Raw genomic sequence first — 22,220 nt, forward strand, 5'->3', positions numbered from 1 at the left:
CTTGCTCGCGCTGTCTTCAGGGGAAGACCTTCTCTAAGACGCTTGCTAGAAAATCACTGCAAAGACTTGGGAGGGGATTTGTCTGCAAACTGAGATGTACGGCCAGGGCACACTAAAGAAGAAGGGATCAGCTGATGTAAAATTCAAGTATTTTTCCAGAAATATGCAAGTGTGGAGAAACAGAAGTACTGACTAAAGAGTATTTGTTAGATTGACAAGAAGAGCTTGGTAAATGAAGGATACAGACTGTGGTCGGGGGAAGTATGAAGATGTGTAGAGCCTGCCTGCACATCAGCAGAGGATGAAACAGCAAAGCAAAACTAAAATAAGTTCAGGATAACAGTAGGCACATACAATGGAGCCTCACTAACCCTGTCCTCAGTCTCGCTACTTAGCCTTTCAGAGCCTACCTTTCCTCATCTGTAAGGTAAGGATAACAGCACCTTCTCATCACAAGGATGTGACAAGAATGAAGTGTAAACATTTAGCATAGGGCTAGTGCAAAGTGAGAACTCAGTAAGTATTTCTGATCATTATTGCTGCTAGTATTATAATATTATTATTAGAAATTCCAGAAATACAAATGAGTTCCAAGTTTCTTGTTCATGTAGCCATGGCAGGAAAGGGAAATTGCCCATCTTTCTTCTAGGACCCATCTACATTTTCTACACTTACCCACTTGGGATCACATCTTCCCAAATCTTTGAAGACCCACTCTCCTACCTTACACATTGCACACGATCCCCTTTAAGAAATGTTCCCAGTACGTTAAGTACTGCTTAGGCAGAAGCTGCCCTTTCCAAGTTGTATCATTTAAGCTAAGTATAAAAAGGGAAAAAAATTCATTCCATGAGGCAGTCATTTACTCAACAAATATTTATTGAGCACCTATTGTGTGCAGGAAACTGTTGTAGGTGCTGAGGATACATCTGTAAATGGGGAAGATAAGGTCATTGTTCTTGATGAGGTAATAGCATAGTGGAGGAAACAAATAAGAAACACAACAAAAATGTCAAATTGTGATAAGTACTACTCTGAGAAGTAAAATATGGGGATGTGATAAAAAGGGACCAGGTGACTAGGGTAGGCTGATAAGGAGGTGACACCTACATCAAGATCTGAATGACAAGAGGGAGGCTGAGGGCTTCCTTGGTGGCTCCGTGGTTAAGAATCCGCCTGCCAATGCAGGGGACACGGGTTCTAGCCTTGGTGCGGGAAGATCCTACCTGCTGCGGAGCAACTAAGCCTGTGTGACACAACTACTGAGCCTGAGCTCTAGAGCTCACGAGCCACAACTACTGATCCTGCATGCCACAACTACTGAAGCCCGCACGCCTAGAGCCCGTGCTCTGCAACAAGAGAAGCCACCGCAATGAGAAGCCCGCGCACCGCAATGAAGAGTAGCCCCCGCTCGCCACAACTAGAGAAAGCCTACATGCAGCAACAAAGACTCAATGAGGCAAAAAATTAAATAAATAAAATTATTTTTTAAAAAAAGAGGGAGGCTGAGGAAAGAACTTTCGAAGGAGACAGAGTGATCAGTGTAAGCCTCCTAAAGCTTGGCTTCTTCAAAGAACCAGGAAGCCAGAGTGGCTGGAATTATGAGCAAGAGGCAGAAGGATGCAAGATGAGGTTAGCTAGATGGTCAGGGCCCAATCATGAGGGTTTTCTAAGTCAGTGTTGTAGATTGAATCGTGTCCCTCTCAAAAAAGACTTGTTCAAGTCCTAACTCCCAGTACCTGTGAATGGGACTTGACTTGGAAATAGGGTATTTGCAGATGTAATCAAGTTAAGATGAGGCCATACTGGATTAGAGTGGGCCCTAATGCCGATGACTGGTGTCCTTATAAGAAGAGGGAAATTTGGACACAGACACAGACACACAGGGAGAATCCCATGTGACAATGGAGGCAGAAATTGGAGTGATATGTCTACAACCAAGGAACACCAAGGATTGCAGGCAACCACTAGAAGCTAGGAAGAGTCAAGGAAGGATCCTACCCTAGAACCTTCAGAGAGAGCATGGCCCTTCCAACACCTTGATTTTGGACTTCTAGCCTCCAGAACTGTTGTTTTAAGACACCCAGTTTGTGGTACTTCGTTATAGCACTCCTAGTAAATAAGTACAGTCAGATTAAAAAGTTTGGATTTTATTCTATGAGTTATGGAAACAATTAGAGAATTTTAAGCAGAGAAAGACACAACCCAGTTTTTATTTTATAAAATTAAGTATGGCTGCTATACAGAGAATGGATGGGGAGAGGCAAAATAGAGAAAAGAATACTAGTGAGGAGGTTATCATATGGTCCAGGCAAGACGCATAGGTGGCTGAACTAGGGTGAAAGTAGTGAAAACAGAAAAGAATTGGTTGGATTCAGGTGTACTTTGGAGGTGAAATTAAGGTGATTAGAGAAAGTGCAAAATCAAAGATAACTTCTAGATTTATTCACAGAAACTTTGTTTGATAGTATACTTTTATTACATTAGTTTAAAACATTAGCATTTTACTTGTTGCTCATTTAGTTAACTTTGGGGAAGCCATAACCCTGGCTTGTGTCTAAGGTTCAAAACATTCCTCCTCTAATACTCAAGCAGTAAAATTTCAGAATACGACAGGAAACATTCTATGCGGAACTTCTGGGAGAGGACGTGAAAAAGAAGTCGAGCATCCACATTTCCTCATCTGGAAAATGAACACTGAGAACTGACATGATTTCACATTGCCCAAAGAGCTGCAGGGGAGTGGTGAGAACACAGGACTCAGAGAGGGCTGGGGTTCTAATCCTGGTTCTGTCCCTGACTCACGTGGGACTCTGAGCAACCCATTCAGTGCCTCTGGGCTTCATCTTCCAAAGCCATTAATGCGGGTAGGGTTGTTGGCTTTTTTTTTTTTTTTTTTTGGCCTTGCTACTCAGCATACAGGATCTTAGTTCCCAGACCAGGGATCGAACCCGTGCCCCCCGCAGTGGAAGCATGGAGTCTTAACCACTGGACCACCTGCGAAATCCCAGCTTGTTGGTTTCTAAGTTCTATTCCAACTCGTAATGTGTGTATGTACCTTGCATTAGACTATTTCTGAAAACATTAAAGAGTTTGAGATAAAACCAGTGTCAGTGCCATATTTTGAATGTTGATTAGAAGAAATGTGGCATCCTAAATTTCTTCGGAGTTTTGTTTCTGGGAATATAGAAAACTATGTTATGTGGATCAACTGAAAACAACCACCAACAATGGATAAAATGTAAGATTAGTAAAAGTATGGAGGCGCTAACAATATATAAAGGATAATTGGGCCCAAATATAGGTGAAATCTAGGCCTTGGAATTGCCATGGATCAGAGCTCACCCAAAGGGCTACAACCTCAGGGTAAGGGTAAGCTAGCTATAAACTTGTCCTGCCCTACCCAACCCATAACTGACTCTAAGGAAAGTTGCCTTGACACTGGGGGAGGGGGTGTGCAGAATTCCTGGGAAGATATTGCCACAAGCCAGAGCTCACACAGATTTGTAGCTCAAATTCACAGAACTTGGGCAACCAGGAAAACTTCAGCCTGTGAAATTAGTTTAAAAATTACCCAATCTGGGCTTCCCTGGTGGCGCAGTTGTTGAGAGTCCGCCTGCCGATGCAGGGGACATAGGTTCGTGCCCCGGTCCAGGAAGATCCCACATGCCGCAGAGCGGCTAGGCCCGGGAGCCATGGCCATTGAGCCTGCGCGTCCGGAGCCTGTGCTCCGCAATGGGAGAGGCCACAACAGTGAGAGACCCACATACTGCAAAAAAAAAAAAAAAAAAATTACCCAATCTGGCAGTGCTCCCAGGTTACCTGGAAAAACAAACACAAATCATCTCTGGAGAAAGGTCTCAAAGAAGTCCCCAAAATAATTTTTCAAAGTCAGTGAATAACACAGCCCAAACACACAAGGAAGCAAGGAACCAAAGCAAGAATGGGCAATAAAAACACACAGCAGTAAAACCCCAGAAACTGGGCTTCTCTGGTGGCACAGTGGTTAAGAATCCACCTGCAAGTACAGGGGACACAGGTTCAAGCCCTGGTCCGGGAAGATCCTACATGCCGTGGAGCAACTAAGCCTGTGCGCTACAACTACTGAGCTCATGCGCCACAACTACTGAAGCCCGCGTGCGACTAAAGCCTGTGTTCCACAATAAGAGAAGCCACCGCTTCTTTCTTCTTATGAGAAGCCCGCGCACCACAGCGAAGAGTAGCCTCTGCTTGCCGCAACTAGAGAAAGCCTGCGCACAGCAACAAAGACCCAATGCAGCCAAAAATAAATAAATAAAATAAATAAATAAATAAAATAAAATACTTAAGATATTTCAATTATCAGACTTAGATTCTAAAAGCAAGTGTGATACTATGTATAAAGATATAAAGAACAAGTTTTAAAATATCTCTGGAGAACAGAAAACTATAAAAAATAGCATAGCAAAATGTAAAAGAACCAAATTTAACTTCTATACAATAACTAAAATTAAAAACTAAATAAACAGATTTAACAGCATACTAAATATAGCTAAAGAAAGAATTAGTGTGCCAGAAGATATGTCAGAAGAAATTCACCAAAAAGTAGCATAGAGACAAATAGATAAAAACTATTGAGGGAAGGTTAAAAGACAATGCGAATATGAGAAGTTTTAACATTAGAGTTTCAGAAAGAATGGAACAGAGGTTATATTTAAAAAGAGAATGGCTAAGAATTTTCCAGATCTGATGAAAGTTCTAATCCACAGATTCAGGAAGCCCACCAAACTCTAAATAAGATGAATAAAAAAGAAATCCACAGGTAGACACAACAGAATGAAATTGTAGAACACTGAAGACAAAGAAAAAAATCTTAAAATTAGCTTAAAAATACAAAACCTGCCAGGGAACCCTCACATGAACCAGATGGAGAGCTGAGTTCTTTACAACAATGGGCCCCAGAAGATAAATGGAATAATACCTTCAATGTGCTGCAAGGAAAATAACAACCTAGAATTCTACACCCAGCAAAAATATTTTTTTCCAAAAGTGAAGATGAAATAAACGTACTTCCAGACAACAAAAGCTAGAGAATTCATCACTAGAGGATCTATATTAAAGGGACTTCTAAAAGATGTACTGCAGGAAATGGAAAGTGATTTCAGGTAGAATGTATGAAATGCAAAAAGAAATGAAGAATTTTTTTAAGTGGTAAATACGCAGGTGAATCTAAATGAAAATAACTGTACAAAACAAAAATAATTGTTTTGAGGGATTAAAAAAGCAAAAAAGAATTAAGATGTGTGACGACAGTAATATTGAAGTGGGGAGATAAATGGAGTTAAAGTGTCCTAAGGTCCTTGTATGATCTAGGAAGAAGCAAAGGTAAGGTTAACTTTAGAAAACTCTAGTACGTAAGCATGCCGTAATTTCTAGAGCAATCAGTAATACAATAGAAAACATAGTGCTTAAACTTCAAGAAGTAGAAAAGAAAGAATTATATGCTTAAAAATCCAAAAGAAGGCAGGAAAGACAGGTAAAAGGAACACAGAATGAGTGAGACAAATAGAATACAGAAAATAAGACAGATTTACACCCAAAGTTATCAATAATTACTTTAAATATAAATGGACTAAATGTCTAGTTACAAGATAAAGATTATTATACTGGGTGCTATGGATTAAAATGTGTCTCCCCACCAAAAGATGTTGAAGTCCTAACCCCCAGTACCTGTGAATGTGACCTTATTGGGAAATAGGGTCTTTGCAGATGATCAAGTTAAGATAAGTTCATTAGAGTGGGCCCTGATCCAATATGACTGTGCCCTTATAGAAAGGGGAAATTTGGACACACAGACAAACATGTACAGAGGGAAGACAATGTGAAGACGCAGGGAGAATGCCATCCACAAGCCAAAGAACACCGGAGGCCCCCCAAAGCTAGGAGAGAGGCCTGCAACAACAGATCCTCCCTCCCAGCCCTCAGAAGGAACCAACCTGGCTGGTCTTGATCTCAGATGTCCACCCTGCAGAACTGTGAGACAATAAATTTCTGTGTTCCATCAACAGATGAATAGATAAAGAAGTCGTGGTACATATACACAATAGAATATTACCCAGCCATAAAAAAGAATGAAATAGTGCCTTTTGCAGCAACATGGATGGACCTAAAGGTTATTATACTAAGTGAAGTAAATCAGACAAAGACAAATATCATATGATATCACTTACATGTGGAATCTAAAAAATGATACAAATGAACTTATTCACAAAACAGAAATAGACTCACAGACATAGAAAATAAACTTATGGTTACCAAAGGAGAAAGGAGAGGGGGGGATAAATTAGGAGTTTGGAATTAACAGATACACACCACTATATATAAAATAGATTAACAACAAGGACCTACTATATAGTACAGGGAACTATATAGTCCATATCTTATAATAACCTATAAAGGAAAAGAATCTGAAAAAGAATATACATATTCAGTAATACATATATATTAGTAATACATATATCTAACATGTATATATATGTATATTAAGTGATATATATGTATATCTAACATGAAATTAATACAACATTGTAAATCAACTATATTCCAATAAAATTTAAAAAAAATTTGCACTGTTTAAGCCACCCAGTTTGTTGTATTGTGTTACAGCAGCCCTAGGAAACTGATGTACCAGATTCTATTTTTAAAAAATCATGTTTTCTCTCCCTTCCTTCCTCTCCCACACCATTCGAGGATAGCTTTGTCCACGTCCCTGCCCATAGCTTTCCCTGGGGGCACACTGCTCCTTTAGGCTCACTCTCTTTCTTCACAGAAAACTCCCTCAGGGTTCTGCGGAGATTCAGGGAGCAGGGTTAGGGAAAATTGAATACCTCACTGTGTTTAACATTAGACTTTAGTCTAAAAAACTTGCCTGTTGGAAATGCAAATCAGCTCCAACGACAAGAAGTTTGTGGCCAATGGCCTAATTCCATTCCGAGGAGTCAGCCTGTTTCTGGGTTTACCCACAACTTTTTCTCCTTTCCCTTGGGAGAGATTAAACATGCGAGGGATGGAGGAGCCAGTATCCTTTGGCCTTGTTTACATTTCTCTTACTCCTTAGCATAAGTGAAAATACCAATTAACATTTATATCTGAGTTACACTCAGAATGCTGGTCAGATACCAGATACCACTGCCCCAGACCTACTGCTTAGCCTCACCCCTGACCATTGCTCCAGCCCTGGGGTGAGGGCAGGAGGGCGGGGATGGTCACAGAAAACCCCAGGAGAGACAGTTCCCCGCCCTAGGGTTAGTGTGCATGGAGGCAGAGGTGGTGCTACCATCCTGCCTGGGTGAGGCTGAGAAGAATGGGTTAATTTCCTCCTGACAGAGGGCGGCTGAGAGAGGAGACAGGGAAGCCGTGAAGCCCGTACTCCGTGAGTACGAGGAGACAGAAGGAAGAAAAAGGAAAACAAAAATAACCATCATTGGATAAAGTGGGATGCAGAAAAACAGATCCATCCATGTGAAGTATTTAATGAATGTCGATGCTGCCCTGTGACTCCAACAATCTTCAGTAGAGCCCACACATTTCAACGAATGCTTGCTGTGATGGAGCTTCTTACAGAAACTGGTGAGGGAGCCAAGTTCTATGCACCAGCAGGCGTGGGGTCAGCCCTGAAGATGAGAGTGGGGATATGGAACATACACTCACAGGCATCCTGCGCATAGCAGAGCTCAGAGCAGCGGGGAGGTGGAGCAGTTTCTACTGGTTCACAAGAGGTGATTGTTAAATTTTCAGGAATATTGCAAGTTGTTTGTTAAACACAGCAATTATTAAAAATTAAAGTACATACACGTACAGAGTATTAATTTTTAAAATATATTAAGAACAAAGGTAATAGATACTCAAAACTCATCACTTTCTAATTATTTTACTGTTGCATCTGTGTGGAAATAGAGTACAAGAGTGATACTACAGCACATCTTTTACCAACTCCACGTTCAGGAAAGTCACATTGGTGCCTTGAAACTGGCCATGTTGGGAATATTTACACCTTGGAAGTTGGCAAATGCTACAAATAGGGCTGAATTTACTGTTTTGTTGACTTATAGGCTTAAGAGAGCAATGGAGAAAATATTAAAAATGCAAATTAAACTTAAAAGTGTGTCTTGTCTGTAGCCATTACACAGCGAATAGAATGAAAAAACAAATATTTTTTGTTTTCACAAACTATTATCCAATTCAGCAAAGAAGTCAACCACATCCTTGACAAATGAGTGAAATTCCAACATACAACTTCACTGTTTACCTTTCTCTCACTCCTTAACATAAGTGAAAATACCAACTAACATTCATGTCTGAGTTACACTCAGAATGCTGGTCAGGAAACATTCACCAGATACCGCTGCCCCAGATACACTGCTTAGCCTCACCCCTGACCATTGCTCCAGCCCTGGGCTGAGGGCAGGAGGGTCACAGAAAACCCCAGGAGACACCGTCCCCTCCCTAGATGCTGCACACCGTTCAGCCCAAGGGAATGGCCCCTGCCTAGTGCCTTTGTAGTCATTTCCCTCACGGGCCACAGGTGGTACTTCATATGCACCATCAGCAAGAGGGGGACCTTGAAAATAGGCACAGGAAAGGTTAGATGTCGATTCTTCCCTTCCACACTATTAGGCTGCCGTTAGTGTTCCTAACTATGACTCTTAAGGCAATACAAGATCTGGATAATCAAAGAAGCACTGAAGCCAATTCAACAGTTATAATGAAAACACACTTTAGAAAGAGACTTTAAACAAATGTTGGAACAAACAAACAAACAAACCCTTTCTACTTAAGTTTGAACATTCTCTTAACTGAGATTTTTGTTAACTTGACGTCCTTGTTACACAGTGCCAAGAACACATACTTTTTCGGGGGGGAAAAGGATGACAATAAGAAAGGAGGAACAAAACAAAATGCTGCATTTACTCTTGCTCTTTAGAAAATTACTTTCTTTATAAAGTGAATTTACCAGTTAATGGAAGACTGTCCTTTCAATAGTTAGCAGAAATTGCTGGCTCTTCCCAAATATCCATGCTCCTCTCTTCATTTATTAATGGAATCCCTGGATTTCAGCTTATCATGTGGTTGCTCAACACTACATTTTCCCACCTCCTGTGGAGCTAAATGTGGCCAAGTGACTCACTTCCTGGCCAGTGAGTTGCAAGTGTGAGGGTGTGTACAACTCTGAAGGTTTCACCCTTAAAGGGGAACAACGTGCCCTCCACCACCTCTGTCCCCATTCTGCTGGCCAAAGTAGTGGGATGGTGGGACCTGGAGGAGCCACCTTAGAGCATGAGGTAGAGACTGTGTCTTAAGATAGCAGAGCAACAATATGAAAGGAGCCTGGGTCCTCCACACGGTGGAGTCATCGAATCAGCCCCACATGGCCTTCCCAGACAGTAACATGAGAGAGAAATTAGTTTCTATCTTCTTTAAGCCACTGTTCTTTGGCCTTTGTTACAGCAGCTGAATTTGTATGCTGAATGATACAATTATTAACATTTTAGAACATATAAACTATTTGTTTTTAATATTTCAGGGATGATATTCTTTCTAGAGCATGTTACACTTTTCTTAGCTAGTTAAACAGAGCAGACAGAAAGTAATCTACTCTTTTTTGAATCAGGAAACGCAAATACTATTCTGAACAGTAATGCAAAGAGATTGCTGAGGTGGAGAGGGCTGCTGGCCAGACAGTATGTGGCCTCAGGCTGCGGGGCATGGTTAATTCATGCCTAATTCCTGCAGTTTTTCTGACTCTTCTCACTATGAAATTATCAAGGATCTATAAGAAATATATATATATAAAGTGCTTAGGCCCAGAGACTCAAATGTAGAAGTGCTCAGTAAGTGTTACTTACGACTATTATTGCTATTACTATTAATTATTATTATTGTGTACTGGGGACAAATGGCTATCTTAAAAAACCGGCACTTTTTTCTTCCTGCTTAAATCATAAAGACACAGAAGCTGAAAATCCCGCTATTTGGAGCCATTATAATCAGCTATGTCTACTGAATGGAAGTTAGGGTTTATCCCTGGTGCAGACCCTCTCTATCTTTTTAAAAAGACTTCCATGGTCTCCTTCGTCATGAAATGTAAGGAAAATCCACCTGTTGACCTTGGGGAGTCTCTGAACTGAGGACCTAAATCAACAGCAGATTCTTCAAACTGAGATGTAAATGTTCTGTTTTGTAATGAAGAAAGCTGTTTTCGTGGCAGAGTATGGCTCTTCGGAGAAAATATGACGTTAAGAGGTTTTTCCTTCCTTTGACTGGGGTGAGAAGGGGGCAGCAAGGCCATAAAATGATACTCACAGCAGCAAGCAGGCCCCAGCAAAGTGGCTGCAGGCCGGGGCCAAGAGACATGGTCAGATGGGCCCTGGGAGGGAGAATGACCCATGAACTCTGGAGCACTCACATCTGAATGCCAGTTAAACCCTTCCTTTTCTGCCTATAATTTGCTCATGTTATTCTCAAGACTCAGAGAAGAGGTTAAATATCATAGCCTGTGTTAGCTGTGCTTGGGTCTTAAAGGGAGAGGCTTATACCCATACTTGGACCAGAGAGAGTTTCCACACGTGCAGGGACACAGAGGTGACTGACAGAACAGCTTGGGACAGCACCAGGCAAGAAGCGACAAATGTCAACCAGCACAAACCTGTGATACAGTTGGTACAACCAGGCATCCTCAGAATCTCCTGGCTCAATACTTATCATTTTATTAAGATAATATTGTTAATATAAATATAATAATGTGCTGACATAAAGTTATAGTGTTATAAGTTTACAACTGAAAAATTATTGTATATTTTATTGTTCTAAATTATTAACATGATATCATATAATTATACTTTCAGTATCCAGCTGTGTGTGCAATCTTCTCCCCAAAATATCTTCCCCTTCAAATCAAAGGCTATTAAACTGCAATAATCAAGCTTGTAAGAAATGCATCTACAATAAAGGTAAACAGACACTGAGGAAGGGTTTGGAAGCATTTTCTTAGTAATAAAATACAAAATCTTTAAGGGTAGACCAAGTAATATCTTATTTCACTTGCTCAGGATTTTTTGTTAACAACTCTGGCTCCCCAGCTGTGTCCCAGGTAGTTAAAATTGCCAAATGAGTGGTCATTTGGTAAATGGAATCAAACTGTACACTTTCCTTGCTGGCATCTCCACAATTAAAACCATTTCATTACTGGTAAAATGGGGCTTCGGGGTCTAAGAAATTGTCAAAATAAAACCAGAGAGACTTAATACATTGTTAACTTTACTTTGCCAAGTAAGGACATTTTTTTAAGATTACCAAACCCTCATAATATATGACACTTAATAAACTTTAACACCAAAATAGCAGGAAGCAAATATTTCAGAATAAAGGACAATCCTGGGGCTTTCCTGGTGGTGCAGTGGTTAAGAATCCGCCTTCCAATGCAGGGGACACGGGTTCGAGCCCTGGTCCGGGAAGATCCCACATGCCACGGAGCAACTAAGCCTATGCGCCACAACTACTGAGCCTGCGCTCTAGAGCCCACGACCCACAACTACTGAGCCTGCGTGCCACAACGACTGAAGCCCGCGTGCCTAGAGCCTGTGCTCCACAACAAGAGAAGCCACCACAATGAGAAGCCCACGCACCACAACTAAGAGTAGCCCCTGCTCGCCGCAACTAGAGAAAGCCTATGCGCAGCAACGAAGACCCAACACAGCCAAAAAAAAAAAAAAAAAAGAATAAAGGATGATCCTTTAGGTGGAATCATTTTAGCTTTCTGAAGACTTTAGACCTTTTGCTCCTGTCACCAGGAGCGGGTCGGGACTGCATACAGACTGGCACCCGGTTTGGAGCCGTTTTTCTCGAACACGAAGCCCATGGCTTGGGGAGCTGCTGGCCTGAAATAATTCCCACAATTTCCTCAAATATATGGGAGGTGGACTGAAAGAAGATCTGTGGCCTGTTGTCCCCAGAAAAGACACCCTGTGAGGCATGGGAATAAGATCCACCTGCCATGTGCAGGGCCCGTATGTCAGCTAACCGTCTCCAAAGCTTTCTTCCTGCCTTGAGCTGTCTCTGAGTGTTAGGAGAACTGAAAACTGCCTTTTTCAGGAGACAGGAAAATTGCAAAGTTGGGTTCATTCCACAGAGTGAATTTCCATTTTTCCTGGCCCCAGAAATGCTGTGTCTGTCGGTAATTTTCTTTCTTGGGTCACAGCTCCCAGGGGAGCAGGAGAAAGGCCAAATAGGAGAGAAAATTTTTCAGTGTGTTTCTTTAGATCCTGGATTCACTCCCTGGCTCTATAAACAGAAGGGCTGCCCTGCTCCAGCCTTCCAGATGCAATTCCCAGACCCCAGCAACTGCACAGGTAGCTGAGCAGAGAGACCTGCCCTGGGCCAGCTTCAGAGACACAATTCTGAAACCGGTGTGCCCATGAGAAAAAGGAAGCTCTCTTTGTTAAAAAAATAACCAGTGACAGAAGCCTTTGCTTCAAGAGCTGGCTGAGTAAAAGCTTCTTTTACTAAAACCAGTGACCCCCAAATAACTTTAAGTCACCTTCCCCCTACCTATTGTGTCTATTTTCCAGCAGTTGGAAGAACTGTGGAGAACCAAAGGGACAGAGGCTGAATTCATTACCAATTCTTCCGGAAGCTTTGTCTTTCTGCTGACATGAAATAATTTCCATACATTTTCCTAAATATATGGGAGTTAATTGCCAATTTGCATTTTGGTTTGCGTATTCAGATCTCAAGATGGAAACATAAGCTCTTTACTTCTAGAAAAATAGACGAAGGAAAACTTCTGAAGCTCATTTTCTAATGCCCGAAAGGCTCACGGAAAACAACTCAATGATCTTTCTTCTCTAGCAGACTCTTCAAAAACATCTTAGAGGAGAAGCTCTCCCTCGGGTTTGGGTTGTTTTATGTGATTTCAGTTACATCAGAGAATTTAGTCTCCACCCCACAGCCTCGCCAAATCATTAATTCTTGAAAGAGTAACAGGATTTTCATTTTGCCTGATATGTCTCCTTGTAGCCAATCTTGACGTCAGCGCCTTTTGTAAGCAGGAAACTATGAATTAACACCCTGAATTTTCATGATGAGTCCCCTCATTGAGGCTCTATTAGGGAAAACTCTTCACGACCTTTGACACTAGCTTGCTCGCATTATTAATTTAAATGTCTCAGGGACATCATCTGCTTCTACTGAAATTAATGACAAATGAGCTCTGGAAAGTGGCTTCCAGAGCTGCCCTCATAAGAACAGTCAGGGGAAAGCTCAGTGTCTGAAACGTTCATTGAGATGCGAGGCTTAATAATGTGTGTTTAGCTATGACCCTAAAATCTGCTCGCCTTACAACTTTCCCCATCTGGTGTAATTTGCTTTCTCCACTTGTAAAAATGCACATGACAGCGACAGCATGTATTGTGTGCCATGTTGCAACAATGAAGCCTCGTCTGTCACATGCTTCATTGAGAGAAACTTATTTCTCACCCTGTCTTTACCCAGTTTCCAACCTCTCATCACATTTGGCACTGGAGTTCTGCCCAAGCGCCATGCCCCAGCCCAGTTGCACTTTGGAGAAAGGAGATGATGGAGCCATACCTTGTACCCGGGTTTCCGCCCTCTTTTCTTTGGGATCTTCACTGCTGGTAAAGAACCAGCTGAAGCAGAATAAAGGTTATGAACTGCCATCTTCATAGGTGTTGAGTGAAGTGGGGGTCGGCCTCGCTTTCTCCCCGGGATCCTCTGAGACTGCATTTCTGCTGGTGCCAGTCTTACAGAAGGAAGTGACAAATCGCTCACAGGCAGAAGAGGTGCTAAGGATTAGTCCAGACACAAAGCAAAACAAAAACAGAAGTGTTTGTTTGGTTTGCAAGGCAAACATGGATCCGGTTTGGTGATTTTGGCCATACCTACCCCTTAAGGGAGGGGAAAACCAAATATGAGCGAGCCAGGCACCAGTAGGAGCTTTTAAAGTGCTGTTGGGCTCCTGGTATAATTTCAAGGATAGTGAATTTCCACGGGACTAGTGAAGTAGGGAAGATACTGGCTAGGTGAAGAGGACAACAGCTTCCCAGCAACAAGCACAACTGATGATGTCATCAGCAAGGAGACAACTTTACCTATGTGTCTCAGTTCAACTCTGAGCTGAAATAATAACAGTATTAAATAAACAACCATTTTCTCACATTCACTCCTACCCTTTGGTTGGGTGACAGATTGTTATGACCCTTTTTTTCCCATGAAAGAAATTTAACAGTACAAATCAATTGGATTAATGTTGATTATGTCTCCTATCAAAATGTGGACAGAGATTTGCATACAGAGATGTTCATTTTGACATGATTCAGAACTGCAAAAATAAAATGGATAGAGCCCGATAACAAGCAATAGGGGAATGGTTAATATATCTACAGAATAAAACAGTCAACTAGTTACAAGCCTTTAACGATACTCTTTTTAATAACATGAGGTTGAGTGAAAAAGCATCACACAAATTGCCCATAAAAGTTATTTCAACTCTGCAAAAATTTATGTGGTGAAAAACTAGAAGGAAACTTGCAAAAATGCTGCCAATGGCAAAGATAGTGGGACTATGGGTAATTGTTCACCACACACAAATCCTTTCCCCCTCGTACTATAATATGCTTAGCATTAAAAATATTTATAATAAGCTTCTCAAGTAAAGTTGACTAAATCTTGCAGCAAGAGGTAGTTGATCAACCTCAACCTAGAGAACGCAGCTGTATCATGAGCTCAAGGATCACATTTCCTGGAATGTTCAGGAAAGTGGCAAGTGGGACAGAACTTTAGACTTTAATTCAGGGGTGATGTTAGGTGATAAAATTCATTTCTGAGCATTAGTGATACCTAAGAGTGGAAATAAGAGGCTCTTTCTCAAAAGGCTGCTGAAAGAGTTGGAAAAGACAATAGAAGCAATCCCTACACCCTGGTCTGGGCAGCACTGCAGGGACCAGATTGCTTTACTCAGGAATGAAAATATCAAATAGTGGGAATTCTTAAAAACATGACAGGGAAGAGACTCCCCTGGTGGCCCAGTGGTTAAGAATCTGCCTTCCAATGCAGGGGACGCTGGTTTGATCCCTGGTCGGGGAACTAAGGTCCCACATGCCACGGGGCAACTAAGCCCAGGCGCCGCAACTACTGAGCCGGCGCGCCACAACTAGAGAGAAGTCTTCGTGAGCTGCAACAAAAGATCTGCATGCCGCAACTAAGACCCGACACAGCCAAAAATAAAAATAAATAAATAAATATTAAAAATAAAATAAATATTAAAAAAACATGACAGGGGAAATCTGGGGTGTATCATCTATAGATGTAAGGTCACTTTGTTAATTCTCTGAATATTAATGGTATTCTATCAATGTCTTGATTTTTCTTAGAAATATCATACCTAGTAAATAGAATTTTAAAGCATAAATTTACCTATTGACTGTATTGTTAAATATTTCAGATAGATGGACAAGTAATTAAGGATATCAATTTTCCCTGTTTTTGTAAGTTTAAGAAAAATACTATATCTCATCAATTCTATGATGCATATTTTTTCACATATTAACATCTTTGAAATCAGGATGCACCCTAAAGCACTGTAAGTGTGTCAGAATTCCATAGGGAGCATTTTTTCTTTCTTAGGGGTATATGAAATAATGACGTGTGATATACTTAAAGACATCTTAGAGTCAAGGAATTAGGATCAATGCAGATAAACCCATATGTAGACAAATATGTAAACATTAGACTATCTCTAGACTTAGTATCTCTGCTCCACAGTGCCAACAAATACCCAAATATTCATTTTCAAAAGAGAGGCTTTTAAAAACATTGAAAAACCACAAAAAATTATTCAGTAAGATTTTTGCTATGTGAAACTTTATCTGAATCCCATTTTGAACTACCATGATCAAGTTTCTGCTTCTTCATAATTAGTTTATCTTTATAGATTTTGGAAACAGGAATTTTCCTCGTCTAGGACAAGTTTCTCTACCTTTCTACTTTCATCTAGTGAGGAGGTCAGCAATGTATTTAATAACATCAAGATCAAAAGTCAACATGAGAAAATCCACAATCAGAGAAGGCACTGAATTTCTTTCCTCTCATGAAAATGCGAGTCCCCTGAAAGGTTCAATTAGCAGCACTCCTTCCCTCGTGAGCTGGGATACTCTGCTAACTGAGACACTCCCTCACAAAACTCTTCTTGTTGAACAGGTTTTGAAGAGTAAAGGAAGGGTAACAAACTAATGAGCACATTATCCTAAGAATTCGTATCACTCAAAATTACACTTAAGTATCCCCAAATTTCTAATATGCCAGAAATAATTTCCTAGGAAAAACAGTCATCTTTTAAACTGGATTCTTTTGTTCTACTTCCCTCTCCCTGGTGGGAGGAAAAAACAGGACTCATGTTACTTTCCACTCCCTTCTATAGAAGTACACCATCGCAGGAGTATGAAGGACCTTTCCAGGTAACTAAATCTGATCAACAGACTTCATGCTAATGGAACAACAGTGAAGTATTTTTAGTGGAATACTAAGTACTGGTTAGTGGTTGGGGAGATACTTGGAGATAGGGAGTCTTCCCACAGTCTCCTCAAGTCACCATACCTGAATGATTATGTATTTCATCCATCAATCAGGAAGATGCTGTTCCCCAATTCCTTGTTAACAAATATATACCATTTTAACACAAAAATAAATCCAATTTTAAGTAATGGGACAGAGAGCTGTTAAAAACTGAATAGTCTATTTTAACCATGGGGGAGTCTCAAAATGTCTTCTTGGAATAATTTTACAGAGTTGGAGGAAAGCATCTACAAAATGATTCTTTCAATAACAGATCCAACTTCCTGCGCAGAGGAATTCCTGGTGTGGTTCAGCCGCTGGCAGGCAGGCTGTGCTGTAGTGGAGGGGGTCCCCCATGAGTGCGGCGCTCCGGGTGGGCTACAGCAGCAGTGGCTCCGAGGATGAAGCTGAGGCTGGGACCCGGGGCTGGCTGGGGACTGGAGGCCACAGTCGGGGCCAGAGCCCCCTTCCCAGCCAGAAGTTGCCAGTACCCGACAGTGTACTGGACAGGTTCCCGGGCACCGAGGAGTGGTCTGAGGATGGTTGCGCAAAACACGGGGGCCAGGTGCTCACCTTTCCCCACGAGCGGGGCAACTGGGCCGCCCACGTCTATGTACCATGTGAGTAATGCGTGAGAGGCACGTGGCTGACACTGACAGGTGCCCCTTATGGGAGGAAGCTGGCCCCAACCAGGAGGAAGAAGCCAGAAACCTTTGACATTGGTGGTGCGAAAGAGATTAACTCAACAGAGAGAGAACCAGTTTCAAGAACTAGGGGATTTTTCTGTTAACTTCGTTTCAGGTTTTCTGGGTTTTTTTTTATATTGGGGTGTAGTTGATTAACAATGTTGTGTTAGTTTCAGGTGTACAGCAAAGTGATTCAGTTATACATATACATGTATCTATTCTTTTTCAAATTCTTTTCCCATTTAGGTTGTTATATAATATTGAGCAGAGCTCCCTGTGATATACAGTTCAGTTTTGAATTTGTTGCCTGAAATAGTTTTTACTAATCCTGTGTATAATGTTCTCCCTGCTTATGAGGATGTGACCAAGGGAGGGTCTAGGGCAGAGTGTCAAGGCCATCCCAGACTGCAGCTGTAGCTGGTACTTTATTTCGAAGAGGGCTGTAGGTGTGCTGGCCTCCAATCCCACCCCACCCTAGCCCTAATGAGTGAGTGGCAGGCAAAATGCCCAGGCTTCAGAGTCTGACCTCACTCCACTACCCACTACTCTGTGTGCCCTTTAGTAAGTTGCTGACTTCTCAGAGCCTCAGTTCCCTGATCTCTAAAATGGGGATAGTAATAATACCTATCCTCTAGGACTTTTGTGAAGATTAAATCAGATAATCAATGTCAAGTTCTTAGCACGATACACAGAGAACGTAGTGGCTCTTATTATTTTGTGTTAGATCAGGTAGTCTCTTGGAATCTCCATTTCCCCATCCACAGAATGAGAAGGATTCTCTATACTGCCTACTCCATAGGGCACTTGGGCAAATCGAGTAACTTATTAGGTGTGAGCAGACTATTAACCATGCAGCTCTAGTCACATGTTTGGTTAAAAAAAATGAATAATCTGTGAACATACAGTGGTGGTCCTTGTTGTGTTCTTTGTCTTTATGAACAATTAGGAGCATTCTAAATGTCTATCAGGAGATTCTAAATGTCTAATAAGTGTCTGATTAAAGAAATAACTGTTTCTGATTATGGGTTACTGTGGAGCTGTAATCATGAGCTTGATTTATGTAATGAGAGGAAGGCTGTCCAACATGTGGTGTTATATGGAGAAAGCCAATCGAAGAACTGGTATGCCCTCATCGTTTTTAACAAATAAGATATATACGTTAGTACATGCACTGAGGAAAGGCTGGGGAAATAGACATCACATTTGACAGCCTTTATCTCTAGGGTAGTGTCTTGAAAGTGGGCTGTATGTGCCTGGGGAAGGGATCAAGATGATCCATTAGAGAGAAAAGTATTAAAACCTTTTTATGTATTTCTCTTTATCTCATCTTTTAAACTTTCTGTTGTTCCAAGCGTACATTTTATAACACATAATTTTGCAGTGTAGCACATGTTTGAAATTTATAAATAAATACACATTTATTGCAGATAAAAAAAACAAAAAAAACCCAGATCCAGACACTTTGGAAAAGATGGTGGAAAAACTGGAGGGTCCCCAAGATCTCCCTTTCCAAAACTAAGACATGAACAACAACAACAAAAAGTAAAAATAGCAAAGATCAATACTGAAAATAAAGAAAGGTCCCAATCTTGGACTGCAATGGAAACAAAACAGATGGAAATTTTTTAGGGAAAACAAAACTACGGATGATAGACAATCACAATTTATCAAATATTTAAGGAAAAGGTCAAAACTAATAGCAAAGTAAAATACTCAAAGATATATTAAGAGGCTGTCATCAAGCATAAAGAGCCTCTCTGTGTCTTAAGAAACTTCCTTTAAGAATGAACAACAACAGGGCTTCCCCGGTGGCGCAGTGGTTGAGAGTCTGCCTACCAATGCAGGGGACACGGGTTCGTGCCCCGGTCTGGGAGGATCCCACATGCCGCGGAGCGGCTGGGCCCATGAGCCATGGCCGCGGAGCCTGTGCGTCCGGGGCCTGTGCTCCGCAACGGGAGAGGTCACAGCAGTGAGAGGCCCGTGTACCGCAAAAAAAAAAAAAAAAAAGAACGAACAACAACAAAAAAATCCTAAAAAAAATACACTCAACAGCAAAGGGAAAAATCTATAAGCAGTTAGGCAGAACAAACAGATCATTTACAATAGGAAAAATAAACAGGCTAGCTGTCTTCAGCTCCATTAGCCAGAAGATAATGGAATCGCTATGGTGGCCATTTTTCCAGATATTTATCGTTGCCACACTTTCTCCCATCACAGGGCCTTTGCCTACAATGCTCTTTCCTCCTGCTCTGGCTTAGTCCCCTCATTCTTCATCAATTAGCTCAAGGAAACTTACCCTGAGTTCTCATTAGGGTTCCCTAAGCTTAGAATTCCTCAGCTGTGACTACTGCATGTAAAGCATCCACAATGGAACTTGGACAAGAGAAGCAGATGGGAACATGAAAATTATACCACCTGCTGTGCCTCTGATCTAGCAGTCACCTTTCTTCTGCCAGCATCCATAACACCGGGGTAGGCTAACCTGTCTGCTTGCATAGGATAAAATTTCAGACCCTTTTCTGTTCTTTATATAGACTTAATAAGAAGTGGAAGGAGTCACATGAAGAAAATAATGGTTTTTGAAATTCTACTTATGCCTTAAAAATAAGATGAATAAATTAAAAGATTAATCTATCATTGGACAGATGGATATTTTAAGAATATAATTTTTACCTAAATTATATTTACCTAAAAAATATAATTTTTACCTATTAAATTAAAAGATTAATCTATCATTGGACAGATGGATATTTTAAGAATATAATTTTTACCTAAATTATTCTATAAATTAAGTGTAATCTCATTAAAAATCCAAACTGATTTTAAGAAAAGAAAGACAAAACAAAGGCCAGCAGGACAGACTTGCCCTTCTGGTTCTTAAAATGTGTTATAAAACTATAACAATGGCAGTATTATGGTACAGAAATAAGCGATCAGATTAATGGAAAAGTTAGTCCAGAAATTAAATGTATATTAAGTTTCCATTTGTTTGAAATTTAGGATCATTTCATATCAATGCAGACAGCTCAATAAATAATCTGTGGACAACTGGCACTTAGAAATCAATAAAGTTTTAACTATACGTCAGCAAAATAAATCCTAGAGATATCTAAGACTAAAATATACAAAAATAAAAGAAACATTAAGAAGTGCTGGAGACAATATAAGTCAACATTTTTATACTCTTGGGATGGGGATGGACTTTCTAAGTATGATGGAAAACTCAGGAAGTGGACATGGAAAGACTGACGGACATGACCACAAATGCTTTCATACAGCAAAAGTACAATCATGAATAAGGTTGAAAATAAATGAAAATCTGAAGAAACTATTTGCTACATATGGAACCAACAGAAGGTTAATACAAAGAACTTCAAATTATTAAAATAAAAATTAACACTCCAATAGAAAAATGGGCAAAGGACACAGACAACTCACAAAAGGCAGGGGGTGTGTTGGAGAAGGCAAGAAAAAAAAAAGAAGAAAGAAAAGGAAGGAAGGAAGGGAGGGAGGGAGGAAAGAGAGAGGAGAGAAATAAATGATCAATTATTACAAGAAAAGATTCTAAACTTCACTGGTAACCTTCCAAAAAGTAAATTGAGATATCATTTGACACTTATCAGATGGATACATGTGAATAACCCTGATAATACTCCATGTTGGCAAGGGGGTAGAGGAAATTCCCATTTACTGTTGTAGAAGTAGAAATTGGTTAAATTTTCTGGAGGACAATTTGAAAATCACTTACAAGCTTTATACGTGCACACTTCCTAATCTAGCTGTATCACTCCTAAGGATTTATCCTAAGAAGATAATCTGGGAAGAACACAAAGATAGATGGCCAAGGATATTCTTCAAACATTGTTTATGATAGTAAAACACTGAAAGCAATCAAAATGCCCCTCTCAAAGCAGCCTTCGTTTAGTAAATTATTTCACATTCATAAAATGGAATACTCTGTAATTTGTGTGCATATACATACATACCTATATACATGCATTTATAAAGATTGCAAAATAGCATTTATAGTACGATTCTATTCATATCTCTTTTACATATACAGATAGAGATAAATCTGCATGTGTCTAGGCATAGAAAGAAGTCTGAGAAAGATAATCATCAGAAAAGCTGATGGTAGTTGCTCTGGGCAGAAAAATATGGAAAGATGATTTTCCTTTCTTCTTTGTACCATTTTGCATTATTTGAATTTTTAAACCATAGGCAGAAAAATAGTATAAAGGGAAAATAAACAATGAGTGAATAATTCTCACTCTCTGGAAGTTTCTATTGGAAATTTGTGCTTTAGATGGCCTTTCGTTTTCTTGTTTTCTAATGGTTTTGGCTCCTAAGCCACAGAACTTCACTGGCCACTGCTTTAACATCTCAAATAAATTGTAACAAAAAGGCAAAAGACTTTATAACTAATAATACAGAGAAAGTTGTTTCAGAGCTACGAATGTCCATAAACAGATGGTGGACAGGGGTGCTTTGCTGGGCTCCTGAGAGAACCAGGTCACTGCGTTTACTGGCCTTGATACCACCTCCCTGCAGGCACTTCCACCCAGTTGGCAGCTGGGTTACTGCCCTTCCCCCAAAGATTTCCACTCATCTCCAAAGACCTTCAAAAGACCTCAAGTGCTGTCCAAGGACATCCTAGCCATGGGCACATAATTTGATACAACCAACTATATAAATCATTTGAGAACTGTCAAAATCCCGAGGTATATATGATACCTCTGAATTTCTCTGCTTTCAGTTGTGGACTTGAGTAAATACAGACTGCCTCAGTTCACTTCAGAATTGGAAGCCATCTTAGAGCAAAGAGCTTTAGTAAACATTAAAAGATTCTGTCCTTAGAACAACCTAACATTCAAGTCTCTAAATCTCCAAGTTATAACCTTTAAGTGGTTGTCAAATCCTGACAACGTA

General features: G+C 40.5%; 1 protein-coding gene across 4 annotated transcripts in view; it reads right to left on the bottom strand.

The window, feature by feature from the left end:
• Window positions 1–13,794, bottom strand: part of SCML4 (Scm polycomb group protein like 4) — a gene marked incomplete at its 5' end in the record, with an annotated part of 62,287 nt that extends 48,493 nt beyond the window's left edge. For 2 of the 4 annotated variants that reach the window (XM_082668922.1, XM_082668920.1), the window contains one exon: window positions 13,624–13,794. In XM_082668922.1, coding sequence (XP_082525048.1) covers window positions 13,624–13,779 — 156 coding nt within the window. The remainder of the gene's footprint in view (window positions 1–13,623) is intronic. The other 2 variants (XM_082668921.1, XM_082668919.1) reach the window with 1 other exon arrangement.
• Window positions 13,795–22,220: the final 8,426 nt, after the last annotated feature.

The sequence above is a fragment of the Grampus griseus genome (assembly GCF_964374135.1).
Source record: "Grampus griseus genome assembly, chromosome: 13".
NCBI lineage: Eukaryota > Metazoa > Chordata > Mammalia > Artiodactyla > Delphinidae > Grampus > Grampus griseus.